At 34.2% G+C, this 17,172-nt stretch overlaps 1 protein-coding gene and 1 long non-coding RNA gene across 2 annotated transcripts; both read right to left on the minus strand.

Annotated features, from left to right (window-relative positions):
• Positions 1-76: 76 nt before the first annotated feature.
• LOC131596060 (polycomb group protein FIE1) lies at positions 77-10,777 on the minus strand. The gene is made up of 15 exons (XM_058868620.1): positions 10,595-10,777; positions 10,483-10,516; positions 5,706-5,963; positions 5,534-5,599; positions 5,279-5,401; positions 2,515-2,595; positions 2,342-2,434; positions 2,152-2,227; positions 1,688-1,767; positions 1,552-1,623; positions 963-1,022; positions 780-876; positions 577-640; positions 443-502; positions 77-357 (listed from the first exon to the last, which is right to left on the minus strand). The coding sequence occupies exons 3-15, from the start codon at positions 5,883-5,885 to the stop codon at positions 285-287; spliced, it is 1,125 nt and encodes a 374-aa protein (XP_058724603.1). The 5' UTR covers positions 5,886-5,963; positions 10,483-10,516; positions 10,595-10,777; the 3' UTR covers positions 77-284.
• A 3,405-nt stretch (positions 10,778-14,182) lies between these two features.
• LOC131600381 (uncharacterized) lies at positions 14,183-15,072 on the minus strand. The gene is made up of 4 exons (XR_009283128.1): positions 15,000-15,072; positions 14,806-14,901; positions 14,606-14,704; positions 14,183-14,363 (listed from the first exon to the last, which is right to left on the minus strand). It is a non-coding gene; the product is annotated as an uncharacterized LOC131600381 (long non-coding RNA).
• Between the last annotated feature and the right edge of the window lie 2,100 nt (positions 15,073-17,172).

Below are 17,172 nucleotides of genomic sequence, written 5' to 3' on the forward strand. Positions count from 1 at the left end.
TAATTTTACACATGAACTAACACACGCACAATCTAATCGAGTTGGTTTAGTTCTTTAAATCATTGCAAGTAACACATAGTACTAATATATATTTCATCAATGCATCAACATAAAAGTGATACATCCCACACTTCATATTTTAGTAATCCAAATAAAACATGTTTTTGTAAAATAATAAACCAGGTTCTCTCATGTTCAAGACTAATTCAACCCATAAACCAGGAGTACCTCATGTTGGATTATTACATGATGTACACATTACATCAATAGTGCACGAAAATAAGTTAAGCAGCTTCGGAGTTTGCAAAGTCATCCCAGCGCCATATTGTCCCATCCTCGCAGCAACTTAAAATAGTACTACAACATAAGAAAAAGAAAAACAGTCATAAAAACTACTCCATCAAATTTATGAGAAGCATCACCTAAACTATGAAGAAATCACCTTCCATCAAAGGACACAGCTGTCTGCCTGATTGGAGATTTGGATTGAGCATGCGACAACCTGAAGGTAACTCGCACTTAGCATAAAAATTTGATTAAATATAAATCCATAAACAGAAGTTAGAGAATACGAACTTTGCAATAAGAATGGGAGGACTTGACTGCAATTCCCAAACAAGAATTTTCCCTTCCCTATTGCCTGGCAGAAGATCCAGATTTAAAAAAACACAGTAAAAGCAAAAGTTAGAATCTTTCCAATAAACAACTAGTTGAAGCTGTGCATTAGGAGAAGAAAAATATATCGAAAAGATGAAATTATAGCAATCAGATAGTCTTACCTATTGCAGCTGCATTGTAATGGAAATCACAGGAAAATTTGATGAACCATATATCACACTCAGGAACAGGGTATTTCTGAAGTACGTCGACTGACCCCTAAACACCCAAAAAAAGAAAGGCTGCAGCTAAATTAAAACTTCATACATTAAAAAGCTAAGAAACAGATAATAGTTCTAACTAACCTCCCCTGGAGCCTGTTCCTTCACTTTAGGTTCCCACAAGACAATTTCATTGTCAACACTCTGGAAACATAACATCGTCCATCAATTTAGGAACTGAATAACTTCATGAAATCAAAGAATATTCAAACCACTGACTCATGAGCCTTACATGTGTGTTTGTTTTCCAGTTACAAAATGGATTTCAAGGAATGTAAGATTTGGTTGAAAGGGAAAAATATTCCCAGTAATAAAATTTGCACGAGTTCTCAATTTTACTTATTTGTTCTATTATTTTATTAAACTAATAATTTTTTTTTTAAAAGTTAGTAATAATATCAAGAATTTACCAAACATATTGGTAGGAATAACATTTTAGGGTGTATAGCATTTCCAAACATTAAACCAATGTGGTCCAACTTCCAATTGAAAATCCTACATTCCTTGTTTTCTTGATTACTTTTACAGTTTGTATTTGGTATCATAAAAGATTGAGTGTAAACATTAGTGGGAAAGAATCATGTAAGTTGCTAGGAACATTGTTTCTCACAGCAAATCAAACTCATATTTTCTAACAGCAAGTAGACCAACACTGGAATGAGCAACCACTCACCTTTGAGAGGATAAAATCACCCAACCATCTAGTACAATCAACGTAATTTGAATGAACTGACGCATTGAATACCTGAAATTAGATACTATTAGAAAAACCAATACATGATATGTGATTAAAATAAACTGATTCTTACAGGAAATTGGACATATTTTGTAGGAAACTTAGAAGGGATATCTGTCCATGTGAATGATTGCTCTACATAGCTCCAGAAATCTGCAAATAAGACGACGGCAGAGATGGTTTACAATGAAAAAGACAATACATTAGATACACTACCACTATTGTCAGTTTAAAACCTGTATCCCTTCAAAGTTAAATCTAATTTTGAGACTGACTTTTAGTGGTAAGATGCACGAATTTCACAAATTTATATTTTCTGAGTGTGATATTAAAATACTAGTGTTTACATGACATAAACAGCGATGATTATTTTTGGGGAAAACTATGTGACCTTTTCTGGTATACTTTTTATCTTTTCTATATGGTTCCGGCATTACATTATGGAAGATACAGTGAAACTCAATTATATGACATATAAGAATGAACAAAATCAAACCAATGAGATAATAGCAGCCAACTTGAAACCAAATGCCTTACCCTTCATAGACCATATTTTTACAGTATTATCCATGCCACAACTGGCAATCTTAAATATATCTGATGGATGAAAATCCTACAGTAAAAAATATAAAGTTACTTGGACTAGTAACCAAAACATCAATTATCACCACAATTTGGTAATTTATCAAGTTAAGGGGACGATATATTAGATGCATAATACACTTACGACACTTAAGACTTCATTACGGTGTCCACCAGCTCCAGCAAATATCAAAATGCATACTCCAGTGTGAACATTCCATAACCGAACAGATTCATCCTGGTCAACTTTAGAAGTTATAGAATGGAAAGATAAGTGATTCTTTAGTTAGTAATATAACAAAGAGAAGTGCAATTTACTTTGCTGGCAGATATTACAAGTGATGGCCTCAACGATTGAGTCCTGATTTCATTTATGGAGTCCCCATGGCCAACAAAACTCTGTAGAGAGAAGGGTATCATGTCAGAAAGCAAGAGGAATTACATTATGATAGATATGTTGTTAATCTCTAATAGCGTTTAACACTGCCCCTCTAAAATGCTATAGCAAATAGCGATATAGCGGGTAGTGAGATAGGCGCTATTGCAAAGACTAAAAACAAGAGTACATAGTAGACATAAATACTCAAAAAATAGACTAATACACAAAATCAAAGAGATCATTATAGTTAATAGTAAATGAAAATAAAATATAGAGTAATGAAACTGAAGAAGAGAAGAAGAATAAAACATAACTGAACTAAAAGGAGGAAGAACAAAACAATAATATGTGAGCAAGGATATAACATTACTTTTCAAAGGGTTCGGATTGAAATCTATACCCTTAAGAAAAGACAACAGTTTAAAAAATATAATTTGAGGAATTTATCCCTAAAATTCTAATATAGGACGCAATAGCTGCTGCGACGGCGATTTGGGGCCGCAATTAGCTGCCGCTACAACCACTATCGTTGACAGTGGCTCATGCACCAATAGCCTTGCACCGAACCCTACAACCGCTACGCTGTTCCACTATAACACTGCTATAGAGTGACATAGTATGATAGAACCTTGGATCTGGGCCTTAGTCCAATAAGAGCTAGCTAGAATATTTCCTGAATTTTAGGGAATTTCAATTATAAGAGAGAGAGGGAGGGAAGTTGAAAGGCATTCAGAAAGTTTGTTAAGAGTCGGTTACAAGAGATTTCTCTCTGATTTATGAGTTCCTTGAATCCTGGTTTACATTCTCTTTTTCTGTTTTCACCACTGTCAAGCATTGAGCTCGTCAAATTCCTGTTCATTACTCCATTCGTCTCATAATAAGTGTCTTATTTGAGCTATGCGAGGTTCTTAAGAAAATGATTAGATGTGTTGATTTTAATGATAATATGAATATCATTTACTAAAATGCCCTAATTAATTATAATTAGTGGATTAGTAGAATAGAGTGAAAGATAATAAATAAGGGTATGATAGTGAAAAATAATAATAATAAATGTTGTATTGCTATTGTAAAGAGACATTTATTTTGAAATAGAGAAAAAGTGCAAATGAGAGACTTTTATGAGACGGAGGAGTATTAAACAATTTGTTTATCTAATTTTCTGAGTTCTATCAATGGTACGACCTTTTGATATTCGAGGGGAGCTTGCAGCGTGATCAATCATGCCACTGACGGAGGATGAATTTTTGGATGCATTGGAAGAAGAATGGGAACATTGGAAGAATTAGTCAAATCGTTTGTGGAGTTTCGTCAATTGTTGAGGGCAGAGATGGCAACGTATTTAGGGCATGTTTCCACGGGAAATCTCAAGTGTGGTTGGGGGGGCATATTGCCCATAACCGATGCATTGAAAAATCACTGTGAAACTGTGTTCCAAACAGAGGTGAAACCGAAAAAGGAAGACACGGTGGAGAAGAAGAAACAAGTGATGGAACCAAACAAAATTGTGGAGGAACAAGTCGTGCACAACTTGCGACCTCCGTCGAGTCGACCACTATCAGATCCACTTACGGCAATCCTTTTTGAATTGAAGTTGTAGAACACTGGTCTATCTACTGTGGCTCTTCCTTGGTACGTGTTACGTCCTGTGACCGTCCTAAGAACGCCGTTAGAGAAGACTATGAACAAAGCACCGTGAAATTTCAGATCAAGATACTGAAAAGGGAAGGGTCTAAAGAAGGTAGGGACAATTCGTAGACTAATCTTACTGTGTATGATCCAAAACGCATCAGTTACTTGGATATTTGTTGACCTAATTATCTCACCAACTTACTTGGATGCAACAGTAACACTCATAACTTGTGTATAGTTGGGCAAGTGTTTTGAATGGATTGTCACGGGGAGGACTTCTATTTCATATTGTTTACCCAAAGAAAACTCTTCCCTTTCTGAAAACACTTTATGCAAGGCCTACAAGTATGCATTTGATTGTTAATTGGATTGTATAGCTAAGGAAGGGAATGCACACAGTGGTCAACACATAAACTTGCTATTTACTTTATGTGATGCACTTGGTATGTGCTTAGTTGATGACGCTACTGGCTTCCTGTTTTACTCATTGTTACAAGGAAATCTTATCCTACGGGAATATGTGCTGGTACTGACTGATGTTGTGTATTTGTTGGAGCTAGCAGAAAGTTCAAACTGAAACTGATGACAACAACAATGCTTACACAAGTACATTGCAAAGCAATTCAAGGGTGAATTGGACAAGACTCTAATTATCTTTCAGTCTATTTCAATTGGTTATGGGTGGTGGCATTCTTTTGTCCTTGGGTTCGCTCGCGGAGAAGAAGGAATGGTCACTGACCACCAAATAAAGCTTTGAGAGGGATTCAGAAAGTTTGTTAGAGCCAGTTAGGAGAGATTTCTCACTGGTTTAGGAGCCTAACTCTGGTTTATATTCTCTTTTTCTGTTTTCACCACTGTAGATCATTGAGCTCATCAATCTCCAGTTCAATAATAAACAATCTATTTACCTAATTTTTTGATTTCTATCCAATTACTAACTAATACTTTTTCAATATTATTGAATTAACAAAAATAAATTGAAGATATTTAGATAGCAATAGTTACTACAAAACTCAAAACTAACAAGTTAAAGATACTAAATAACTATCATTATAGTTACTACCAAAGTACCTTATGTATCTTCTCATTGCCTGCATCAATGACCCGAATTATACCATTGATTCCTCCAGCCACAACATATGGAGAACCATTAGGATTGCAAGCCCAGCTCACTGTGTAAAAAGATTCATCCTTCTGGTCTACAGAAAAAATGGGTTAAAATTGACGAAGTTTCTTATAATTATAATAATATCAACTACACCCTCATAGTGGTGGTAGAGGCAAAAAAAAATGATAGACACAGAAGAGAGTAGAGTGTTGCCATACATCTTCATCTACATAAGACTGCAGTACAGCAATAACTCCTCCTTCAAGGCAATGATAAATAGTAACCTAATGAAAGAAAAGGATAGAGGGTTAAAGATTGAAACTTTCAAGTGAAAAGGATTAAAAGGTTGTATGAGAATTGAACGAAAAAGAATAGAACAAGGAAGAGAACCCGATTGCCACCAACAGTGGCGAAAACGTTGAAGTAGCGGGAGTCGATGAAGTTGAAAACGACAGCATATAGAGGACGCTTGCCCTCTTGGAGGCGATTGGTGACTCTATACTCTCTCTTCTTCGAAGGAATCAAGATACCAGACACTGGTTCAGATCCCAAACCAAACGACTTCACCATTTCTTAATACCAACTTGTTTTGAAATAGCAACTTCTCTCTTGTTCCTTCTAAAGAACTGTTGTTGTTTCCCCACCCACCTATTAACAAGTAGTGCAATAAAAATCAGTCAAGAATAATACATGTGATAAAGTAAGCAAATCTGCAATGAGAATCAGTTAATAAATTAATAAAGATACAAGATATGAGCATTTTGATTCTCAAGAATTAAAATCACATAAACACGGAGTTGGCAACCAAATAAAAAGATACCAGCTGAATTGAACATAAAGCCTATATGACCAATGAACTTCAATCTCTACATCGGAACTTAAACTCAATGTTTTCTGTCTCGAACTGGGAAAATAGAGAGAAAAAAGAGACAGAACATTAAGTATGTTAATGATATCGTGCTCCAAATTTAGATATTTGTAGTATCCCTTTCACTTGTCTTTGGTCTTCTCAAAAGTATATAAATCACAGACATTGCCAACAGGATTCATATCAGTAAATCAGTAGAAAGCTATAATAATGTATTGTTGGTCTGACAATGCCTTCATAAAAGCAACTATTTTGTTGTATGAATGCATATCATCAATACAACCATTGAGAGATACAAGTCCAAGGAACACAGTTGTCAGGAAAGTCAAACAATATTGGTTATATCATATTTATAACAATAATATGGCACACATTAGCCAAACGATCAAACATACAAGAATCAAAAACATGATGAACCCCGTTACTAAAAACAATTCAACTCTGAGTTGGTTTTTCAGAAAAATTGCAAGCTCCTTTTTCCTCATTCACAATGTTTACTACTAAAAACTGGAGTGAATTAGTAAGCAGTGATCATTTCAACATTCACACACAAGAACAAACTATATTAAGGTTCTTATTCAAACTTAGCTCAAAATCAGGCAAATGAAAAGGAAAAGAAAAATCACAGTGAAGTCACTACCAATACAATTTTAGACAAAAAGAAGTATACAGGAACACAACAGAAAAGTTTACCTTCAGAGTGTTACAATATGAGTTGTGTGATGGTGAGTTTTGGAACCAAATATAGCGATATGAACTATGGTGAACTCAAAAAAACACATTAAGATCTAGGGTGAAATCAGTACCCACATGAAACCAGCCAAGAGAACATGATAATAACAAGTAAACTATTTGAATTGACAATACAAAAGCAAATACATGAGATCTTATGATCCCATTAAATTTCTGCAGGAAGAAATCACCTAAACAATCACAGCATTAATATTGCCCCCATAAAAAATGTCAATCAAGAAATATATTGCATGGCGTCTTTCATAACCTAAAATTCTCAAGATACTTTGTTAAGTACATAAAATAGTCAAAGCAACAAATAGAATGGAGTTTATTGCTCACATCTTCAGCTATAACATGTATGTTCGCAACATCAATGATTGTTAAATTATCAATTCTAGTAGCAACTCACAAAATACGACAAAGCACATGAAATTGGGAGTAGTTCGGGGAAGAAACACATGCAGAATATGAAATGATAGACACCAATCAAGGAAGCATGACCATAAAAACTTGCATTAGTATTCAAATATTATCTGCCAAATATGAAAAATACCATAAAAATAATAGAAAAATCTTACCACTGACCAAAACAGATTCAGCAAGCGAACGATAATAACTAAAGAAGGGGGAGGACAAAGTGAGGAATTGGAGCTAGATTAGAGAATATATGATCTGTGAGCAATGCCAATGCAAAAGAGCACACAGGAGCACTGAATGAGTTCAGGAACGGCCGAAGAGAAAACCCTAGGCAAACATATATAGGCATAGTAGTTTTTGTACAACAGTGGATGGCCCACCATTGATCCGGCCCCATCCCTATCCCATATAATTTTTATCATTTGTGAGTTAGGATAATAATAAGGGGTCAGATTGGGGGCGTCGTACTAGGGGAAAATGTGATGGGCCATGAGCTATAGTTTATATTGACACCTCTATCAAACAAGTCGCCCGCAGTGATTATTTGACCAAGTCACTGATCTACCGCGTCGAACATGCCAATATGATTCCGCCTAGATTTAATAACTATGGTCTCAAGGGTACCAAAAAAAGTTATCAATAAAATCAGAATAAAAAATTAGTTCAATTGTTTAAATTATATATGATAAAAAAAACAAAAAATCATCTATATTAAGTAATAACACGTTTAATGGTGTACCACAAAAAAGTATATACAGCCTCCATCCCTAATATATAAGACTCCTCCTGACTAAATCATTGGAATTAAAAAAGTGGAAGGTAGTATTAAATCTATTGGTAATTGATATTGTGTTTACAAATTTATCTATCAAGAGAGAAAAATAGTTTAAGTTCCCCTCATAGTATTTATTTTTAATTGCATATGGTAGAAAAATAATTAATGCAGTTGAAAATACAAGAGTCTTATAAAAAGAGACAATTTTCTCAAGAGTGTTTTATATTTAGAGACGGAGGTAGTAATTTATAATCTCAACATAAATTTATCCAAAAAAAATATTAACTACCAACAAACACACACACACACACACATGATGATATATTTACAACAAGTCAACAACTATAAATAAATCTTTATTAGAATTTTGTTTTGGGCTAACTCAACCTTAAAAAACCGATTTGAAAGGTGAGGGTTGGCACCCAAAAATAACCATTATTTAGACCAAATCCATCTCCAACGTGAGATTCTAAAAACACACCTCATGTCTAGGATTACATTTGGAGTGTGATCTTGATACTTTGGTAGCTCAGTAACGAGGTGGCCTAACTTATCCAAGTCCAAGATATATTTGGATACTATTTTAGAATTTGGTTTGAGTCTAACTTAATCCCACAAAACCAATTTGTAAGGAGAAGGTCATCCCTCACCTATAACCACTGATCAGGTTATATCACTATCTAATATAGGATTTTCAACACTTTTGATTTATAAAACTCAACAAGTTCAATTGAAAAAATACAAAAAAAAAAGTAAACAAAAATTAAAATTCAACAAGTTCAATAGAAAAAATACAAAAAAAAGTATCCAAAAATTGAAAAACTTGAGAAATTGAAAATTGAAAATTGAAAGGGTTTTTTACATTTCATTGACAAAAAACCTAAGTCTTCGGATAAAGCTAATGTACCCCACCACAACATGTGATTACCAGTTGTCTCACAGTTATTAGCTGAGAAAGTTTGGTTTCTTAATGGGTTACGGTTTAAACTAATGGTCTAAAATTTTGTATCAATTTCTTGAAATTCTTAGTGTTGTAACTATGGGATTCTACACATAAAATATCTGATTGTCATCTTGGTGTTTACACAGTCTTCATTATCTAAGAATACTTTTTTCTTACATTATCCTTTTCTTCAAAGAAAGACATATATTAGAATTTTCTTTAGAACTTCATAAAATTGTGTTGACTCTAAACCGCCTAAAAAATATCATTAATAAATATAACTCGTTGTTGGAGTGAACAAAGTTCAGACCAAGATAATATATCTTTTTCTTATCATTAGGGGAAAAAACAATAACTTCCACTATGTAAGCAGTGACCGCTATCAGTCTATCAGCAATATGGAAAAGGCCACCACTATTGCAGTGGTAGTGACATCGTAATAGCTCTCGGATTTTTTCACAGTTACTCAAAATCCCGCTATGTAAGTATAGTGGGGTATAGAAGCACTATGCCAGTTATTTAACAACACTGGCTAATACCAAATCCAAAATGACAGTTGACATTGACTAAGTATAATAACAATCTATAAACAAATTCAAATCAAATTTCAAATGATAATTTGAAAATAAGATAATAGAAGGAACAAACTAATATTAATCAAAGTCCTTTTGAATCCATTGCACACATGGTCTTCACACTCATTCAAAACATATCAAAGATTTACCAAATAGGTTGTAGCAATCTTTTCACTTTCCTGATTCTAAGGGGAGGAAATCACTGCCAGCTGCCCTTCCTATTACACTCTTTCTTTTAGATTCTTGCAACCGATTATGTCGATCAGATCTCTTCTGCATAGGGTATTGATGGACTCATGGTCAACGTAAGATTCTCTTAATGTTTCTTCTTACATTATAACTGCTTTTAGAAAAGTTTATTGAAGCTGGCTCTAAGTGATCATTAGGATTTACGGTAGTATCTTCTAAACTTGGGGTGAAATGAAACTAAAGCTACTAGTTGTAGCATCTTTCCAAATCGTGCTGATGACTATAGATGCAAATACTTAATAAAAAATCAGCTTCTGACTTGCAGATAAAAGGTTTGTACCAAATTGACATTTCGTCAAATACCATGTATGCAACCATAGAGCACCGATAAAAGAGGAGACAAAGAATATATCCTCTCATAAATTCAATCTCTAGCAATTACTAACCATCATCTCAAATCAAATGCAGATGGTGAAATGATTTCAAAAATAGTAAGCATAATTAAGAGAACTAAATGAAAATAATCATTTCACAATCCATAGAAGGAAACATTGCGATTGTTACAAAAATGGAAACTTTACTAGACCAAAGCTTAACTAACGTTCCAAGTGAGAATATAAGCAGAAATAAATAAACGACTCTGAGAGTGAGAACAAGACTGATACCTGAAATTGAAAGCCTGAGAGTGAGAGCGAAAGCCTGAGATAGAAAATATGAAAGTGAGAGTTTGAATTTTGCATGTTATTATAATTCAGGAAGTGTGAATGGGAAGTTTACGTCTGAGAGGTGGGAGCCACAGACGGGATCACCGTTCTTCGCAACTGGTGGTGCGACGGCGTGCGGTGGCCGGCGTGAAAGAGAGCGAGTCAAGGGCGATTTTGGGGATTGAGTGAGAAGAAATTAGGTAGGGTTTCAAACTACATTGTATTTTAAATTTTTTTCAAAAGTTTTTTGTTTTACCTCCCTGGAGTGGTTTAATTCAATTTTTTTTAGAGGTATAAAGTGCATTTCTACAAGTAAATTTATTTTCTACAGTAAAAATATGTATTTAAATTTATATTTTAATTTTGAAATAAATTACTTAATCGTAAAATAACAATAATTATATAAATTTAATTGTATTAAATTAAATAAACGTATAAATTAAAAAAGAACTCGTAAAATGAAGAAATAAAAAAAAAAAAAAATTTTGACATTTGTCTTTTAAATAAGAGTAATGCTATTTAGTACGAAGGAATTTGGAGAAGAAATGCAAGAATGAACACATGTCATTATATTATAGGGAAACTTTTAATTTATTTTTAATTTAGTTTCCTTTTTAATAGGAATCATGGGATGGTGGTGATAATGAATGGTTGAGATTTATTCTTGCCTTTCTTGTTTTTATGTTTTCTTAACCATTAGCATTTTCCTTTAAATAAATTAGATATTGTTCCGACAATATCCGCGAGATAAATAGTTAGTTGCCTATACCGCTATTAAGTATTATTGAATCTCATAGAATATAAAATATATATAACGTGTAAATTTAAAATGAATTACTTAACTGTAAAATAATAATGATCATATGTATTAAATAATTATACAAAAATAAATAAAAATAGACTCGTGAGATGGAGAAAGAAAAATATTTAACATTTAAAAATAAAAAATTTGTTGCTTAAATAAAGACAAATGATAATTAAAATAAAATAGAAATTATTCTAATAGTGACTCGTGAAATGGAAAATTAATTGTATGCCTTGCTATTGAATATTATCTATAAAATGCATGTAAATACAAATTTATATTTGAAATAAATTATTTAATTATAAAATGAACAATGATTGTATAAACTCAATTATATTAAATCATCATAAAAAAGTAACCTTTGAAACGGAGAAAGAAAAAAAATACTTTTTTTATATTTGAAAATAATTATGAATTATTTTTATAAACTCTTATTTACTCTTGACTCATTGTAAATAACAGTTGGATATGTTCATGTGATGAAGTTTTTTTTATTATAATTTAATTCATCATCTACCAATCTATTTCGAGACTCATGGAGTAGTGATATGGTTGGGGGCATTATGCAAGTTACCATGATATTACTAACAAATTATTCAAACTTGAAAAAAAAATTAAAAAGTGAAAAAAGTAATAGGTAATTGGTATAGTTAAAAAATTTAATGTACATGGATGTCGAAGCAAACCTCGTTATATGTGCAGTATATTATTGCTCAAATACATTAGTTTTGCTTTAGAACCATAATTGAATGTAATAGGTTGATGCGGAATCCTGAGCACCAAAGAAACCTTTCACAATCTTTGACATTCAGTTTCAATCTTTGACATTCAGTTTCATTAGTAATTATTATTAGCAAGTGTCTTTTTCTCTTCCTAAAAGCACATACCAGAGCAATTGTAGCTTTTTACTCAAAGTTCTTGGATTTCTTCATTCCTATGCCTCTCCAACCTTGCTTATCGAGGTACCCTTCTTAACTTATACTTTACATTTAACGTTTCCTATTCTTTGGCCAATATGAGTGATAGCTCTATTCACATAGTGAGTGATTATGAGAGTGATATTTCTTCTGTTACGGGAATGAGGGTATCTCTTGATTCACATTTCCCTCCCCTTGTTCTTGATTATAGGGGCCACAAAGTTGTGTCACTAACCTATGATTCTTATTCCAACAAGGTATATGGGAACTCCTTTGATGGGGGAGCTTCTTCGTTGGACTCTTTTAAGGCTTTCTTATTGGTTGATGGTGGTGAGAAGGATCACAGAGAGGTCCTAATATGACCCCCTCTAATTTTGAGTGATGCAAAAATGCAGGTTTTAAGTTGATGAGAGAATGCCTTGGAGTATCGGGGTAGATCGAGCATAGTTTTGTGGGTAAAGTATGGCGAACACTTTAAAGTCTATGAATTATCCCAAAGGGGAGTGACGTTGGTGGAGCTGGCTGATGTGGTCAAGTACGGCTGGGTGGTTGTAAATTCGTCTCAATTTTTTGAAGGCCTTGTGTAGGTTAGCAACAATTTAACCATGACAAAACAAATAAAGATCATATTTATTCATGATTTAACTTAACAAATATTTTATGAGGCCTTATTTACCTATAGTTCAACAATGCAGTCGACAACCCTTTGGATTGTTCGGTCCTTTCCATAGATGTAGCCCTTGTACCTGCTGCTTGGTCCCATTTTATGACTGTCTATTCTCCAAGATAGTATAGCGACTACCTTTCTTTGGATTCGAGGTAGTCGTCCTGAAGCACTTGAAGGTTGCCCCCTCTCAGCTTCAATTAAGGGCTTAGGCCTATATGTGGGTGTTCCAGTTTTGTGTTTAGCACAAGTCTTGGAATCCTTCCCTCTGGTTATTTCTCAATTTTTTTCTACATTGCACGCACCTCCCAGGATGACATTTGTGATCAAGGGATGATTACCTTTCACTTAGATGATCCTTAGTTCAATATTTTCAATAACGACTAAGGTGATTTCCTTATGTGCTTTGTGCTAGTGAAGCCCCTCACTCCGTAGGCCCATCTTTCCTTATGTTACTCTCTAGACGAGTCTTTTCGCTTCCAGAAAAGTAGATTCTTGAAGTATTAGTCTTGTCCTCACTTCCATCGTATTATCAATTTGTATTGCCTCAAATTAGGATTTTTCCTTAAGAGACTACGATGAAGGATGCCTTGGGTTACTGGTTTCTATGAGTTGGTTATTATAGTGTTATATTTGTAAAAGGATCTACCTATGGTGATGAATGTATGTTGCCACTACGCCAAACATGCACATAGACAGCGCTTTTTTTGGCTTTAGGCAGCGCTTAAAAGCGCTATCTATTCCCCCGCTGCCGTAGGTAAAGGCAGCGTTTTTTTTCACCTTGAAAACGCTGCTAAAGGCACCCTTTAGTCAGCACTTTTACCTATAAAGCGCTGCTAAAGGCCCACTTTAGACAGCGCTTTTATATCTAAAACGCTGCTAAAGACCCCCTTTAGACAGCGCTTTTCTAAAACAATTTTTAAGAAAAAGCATCTTAAAAGCGCTGCTAAAGGCCACCTTTAGGTAGCGCTGTCCCCACAAGCGCTGCTAAAGTACCACTTTAGCCAGCGCTTTTTTCTTAAATGCGCTGTTAAAGGCCCCCTTTAGGCAGCGCTTTTCTGAAACAAAGTTTTTAAATAGCTTTTAGGCAGCGCTTCTCTTTTAAAGCGCTGTCTAATGTCCACGAAATTTTTAAATGGATCTATTTAAAAAAGGCTTGCCCCAGGTTTTCACCACATTTTGCACCTGTACAATATACCATTACAAATTTCACTTATAAACAACAAAAAGAAACTCTATTTTTCATAGCTAAGATGCTAAGAATATATATATATATACGAATAAACTTTGAATTTTTTATATGCTAAGAATATATTAATAAACAACAACAAAATTACATCCAATTCAATGAAAACAATTGCATTATCCAAAACATTGTTATTTTTTACACAAGTCAAAAGGATGCTAAATATCTACTTTTTCTTCTTGCCAGCTAACCTTTTTACCCTTCAATATCCTGCAATTGCATCAAATTAACCATTATAATCACAAAACAGAATAACAGAAAACCAAAAACAAAATAATATAAAGGTGAAAAACATTCTACATTAGTGTATATAAAACCATTCTACATTTTCCACGAATGTATTTCAAACGGCCTACATATCAATTAATAATCTATGTAGATAAATCAAATATTGCAACATGCACTTGGCTATACTCAAAATTCTCATCAATTATAGTAAAATTTCAGTATACCTATACAACTTTCAACTCAATCATGAATTGACACCATTCCTCCTTAAGTTCATCCAACTTAGATTTTGAGTAAGTAGCACACTTGAAGTCGTCAAAATACTACAAAATAATATAACATGGTATGTTTAAGTTAAAACTATTTAATTATATGAGAAATATGTGTTAAATATTAAAATAACTCTTAAGTTAGAAATCCATACCTTGGACGGAATCTCTATTTGATTCGAAAGAAGAATTTCTTTCATAAACTGCAACATGTAAAAACCGCAATCTACTTCATTACGCTGCCCAGGACACTACACATGGAAAGAAAATATGGATAAGGCCTAAGTTTTATCACGTATATATCATCACTATTTATATAATCAAAGTTGTGAAACATTAATTAATATACCTCCACTTGAATCCATGTGATGTTGTTGGCTTTACTCTTTGGTACTTGACTTCCTCTTTGTGCTCGAAAAACTAGTATAACGCTAGTAAAACATAAACGCATAATTTAAAACAATTCCCATAAATAAATAAATATACACACGAATATTTAGAACAATCTCACTTACGTATCAACCAAATTCTTCATAGCTTCGTATGTACTAACTGGATTGTGTAAGGAATCCAGAAAATATACAACTTCACTGATAGGATTAATCGCGACCAACAACCAATGTCCACTGTAAGGCAAAACAAATGTGAGATGAAAACTTTCTACACAATGTAAAAATATGAAAAATTATAATAGATGAATTTAGAATTAAAGTCTAACCCGTTGCCGGTATTAAACGGTAAGAAGAACAACTTTTCTGAATTTATGCTGGCCATAAAACGGTTGAGTACATACGCCATGACTTCATCCGGTTTAGATATGATTAACCCTAAGTTGGTAATGAAGGGAGCTAAGAAAGCGAATCTTTGCCTCAATCTCAATCCAGTCGGGTGCATCAATTTTTCATACAAAAACCTTAAATAAAAGACCTCATTAACATTTGAAATGAGTAAATGAATTGTTCATTTAATTAAACAAATTAGATCGGATATACCTTATGAATTGTTCATTTAATTGAAACGACTAAGGTGATTTCCTTATGTGCTTTGTGCTAGTGAAGCCCCTCACTCCGTAGGCCCATCTTTCCTTATGTTACTCTCTAGACGAGTCTTTTCGCTTCCAGAAAAGTAGATTCTTGAAGTATTAGTCTTGTCCTCACTTCCATCGTATTATCAATTTGTATTGCCTCAAATTAGGATTTTTCCTTAAGAGACTACGATGAAGGATGCCTTGGGTTACTGGTTTCTATGAGTTGGATATTATAGTGTTATATTTGTAAAAGGATCTACCTATGGTGATGAATGTATGTTGCCCTAAGAGGGGCGATGATAACATGTCACCCCATGAAAAATATCACGTCCCCCCAAGACTTTCTTATGGCTCAGTTAGATGAGGTGTGGTATAAGATGTTTCTTGGACATAGAGAAGTCAGAGTCATTAGTTAACCCACGTCCCCATTGGAAATATGGATTCAACAGTCCACCAATGACTAGGTGGGTGGTGACCCTTTTCCAAGAGAACCCTAGACCTAAAAGACATTTATAAATACTTATCCCCAGGGGGGGAAAGTACATATCTTAATATATTCAAGTCACACCCCACATAGGCTTATACCTAAGCACAACACTCAACGCGGGGTCTATCACCTCATGTGAGCATGACCTCCAAATCACAGTAAAACACCATCATGCAGGGCTTCTCACCACCATAGGTTAGCCTTAACCACCATGCCACATAATATACTAACTAAGGTCTTTTAGTGTCCTTTCCCTACACATAGGAAGCATGCACACCTATACTTTTTTATCGATACAACAGTGGCCACCCGTAGGGTCACTATTATGTCCCTACATTACAACACAAACATTATATTAGAGGTTTTGTTGGTAGAGGTAGCTTTAACTCCTACCAGATAAATACGTAAGGCAAGTGCTTGCATCAAATTTAATATCTCTTGGTTTACCCAGGGGCACGCGAGGGAAAACATGGGCTAACATCATCTTTTCTGAGAAGAACGCCCTTGAAGATAGCCCTCACAACGGTGACCCTTTAGTTACCATCGTGCAACATGGAAATTGGGATATCAAGCGTGTCTTGATAGATCATGGTAGCATCATTAATTTCTTTTTCTGGGACGCCTTCTAAAACTAGAAACGCAAACCTAACGGCATCAAGGTATTCAACAGCTTGTTAATAAGATTGTCAGATGAACAAAGAGAAGTAATGGTCCATGTAACCTTGGAAACCGCTTGTGGCAAGGGTTCAGGTGCCAAAGCGATTAATTCCATCTACCTTATTGCGAACGCCTTATCACCATACAACATCATTCTTAGGCTACCTGTCAACAACGCACTAGAGACATTTGCTTCCACCCTGTACATGGTCTTAAAATGTCCATTTTCTAGAGGGAGAGTCAGTACAATCTGAGGAGACCAATTTATCACTTGAGAGTGCTACCAAAATAGCTTAGCCATAGGGAGGGAAAATATCGCCCTTGTTGATTCCCCTCTTTTGAAATTCCAAA

This window comes from Vicia villosa, linkage group LG4, assembly GCF_029867415.1.
Source record: "Vicia villosa cultivar HV-30 ecotype Madison, WI linkage group LG4, Vvil1.0, whole genome shotgun sequence".
Taxonomy (NCBI): Eukaryota; Viridiplantae; Streptophyta; class Magnoliopsida; order Fabales; family Fabaceae; genus Vicia; species Vicia villosa.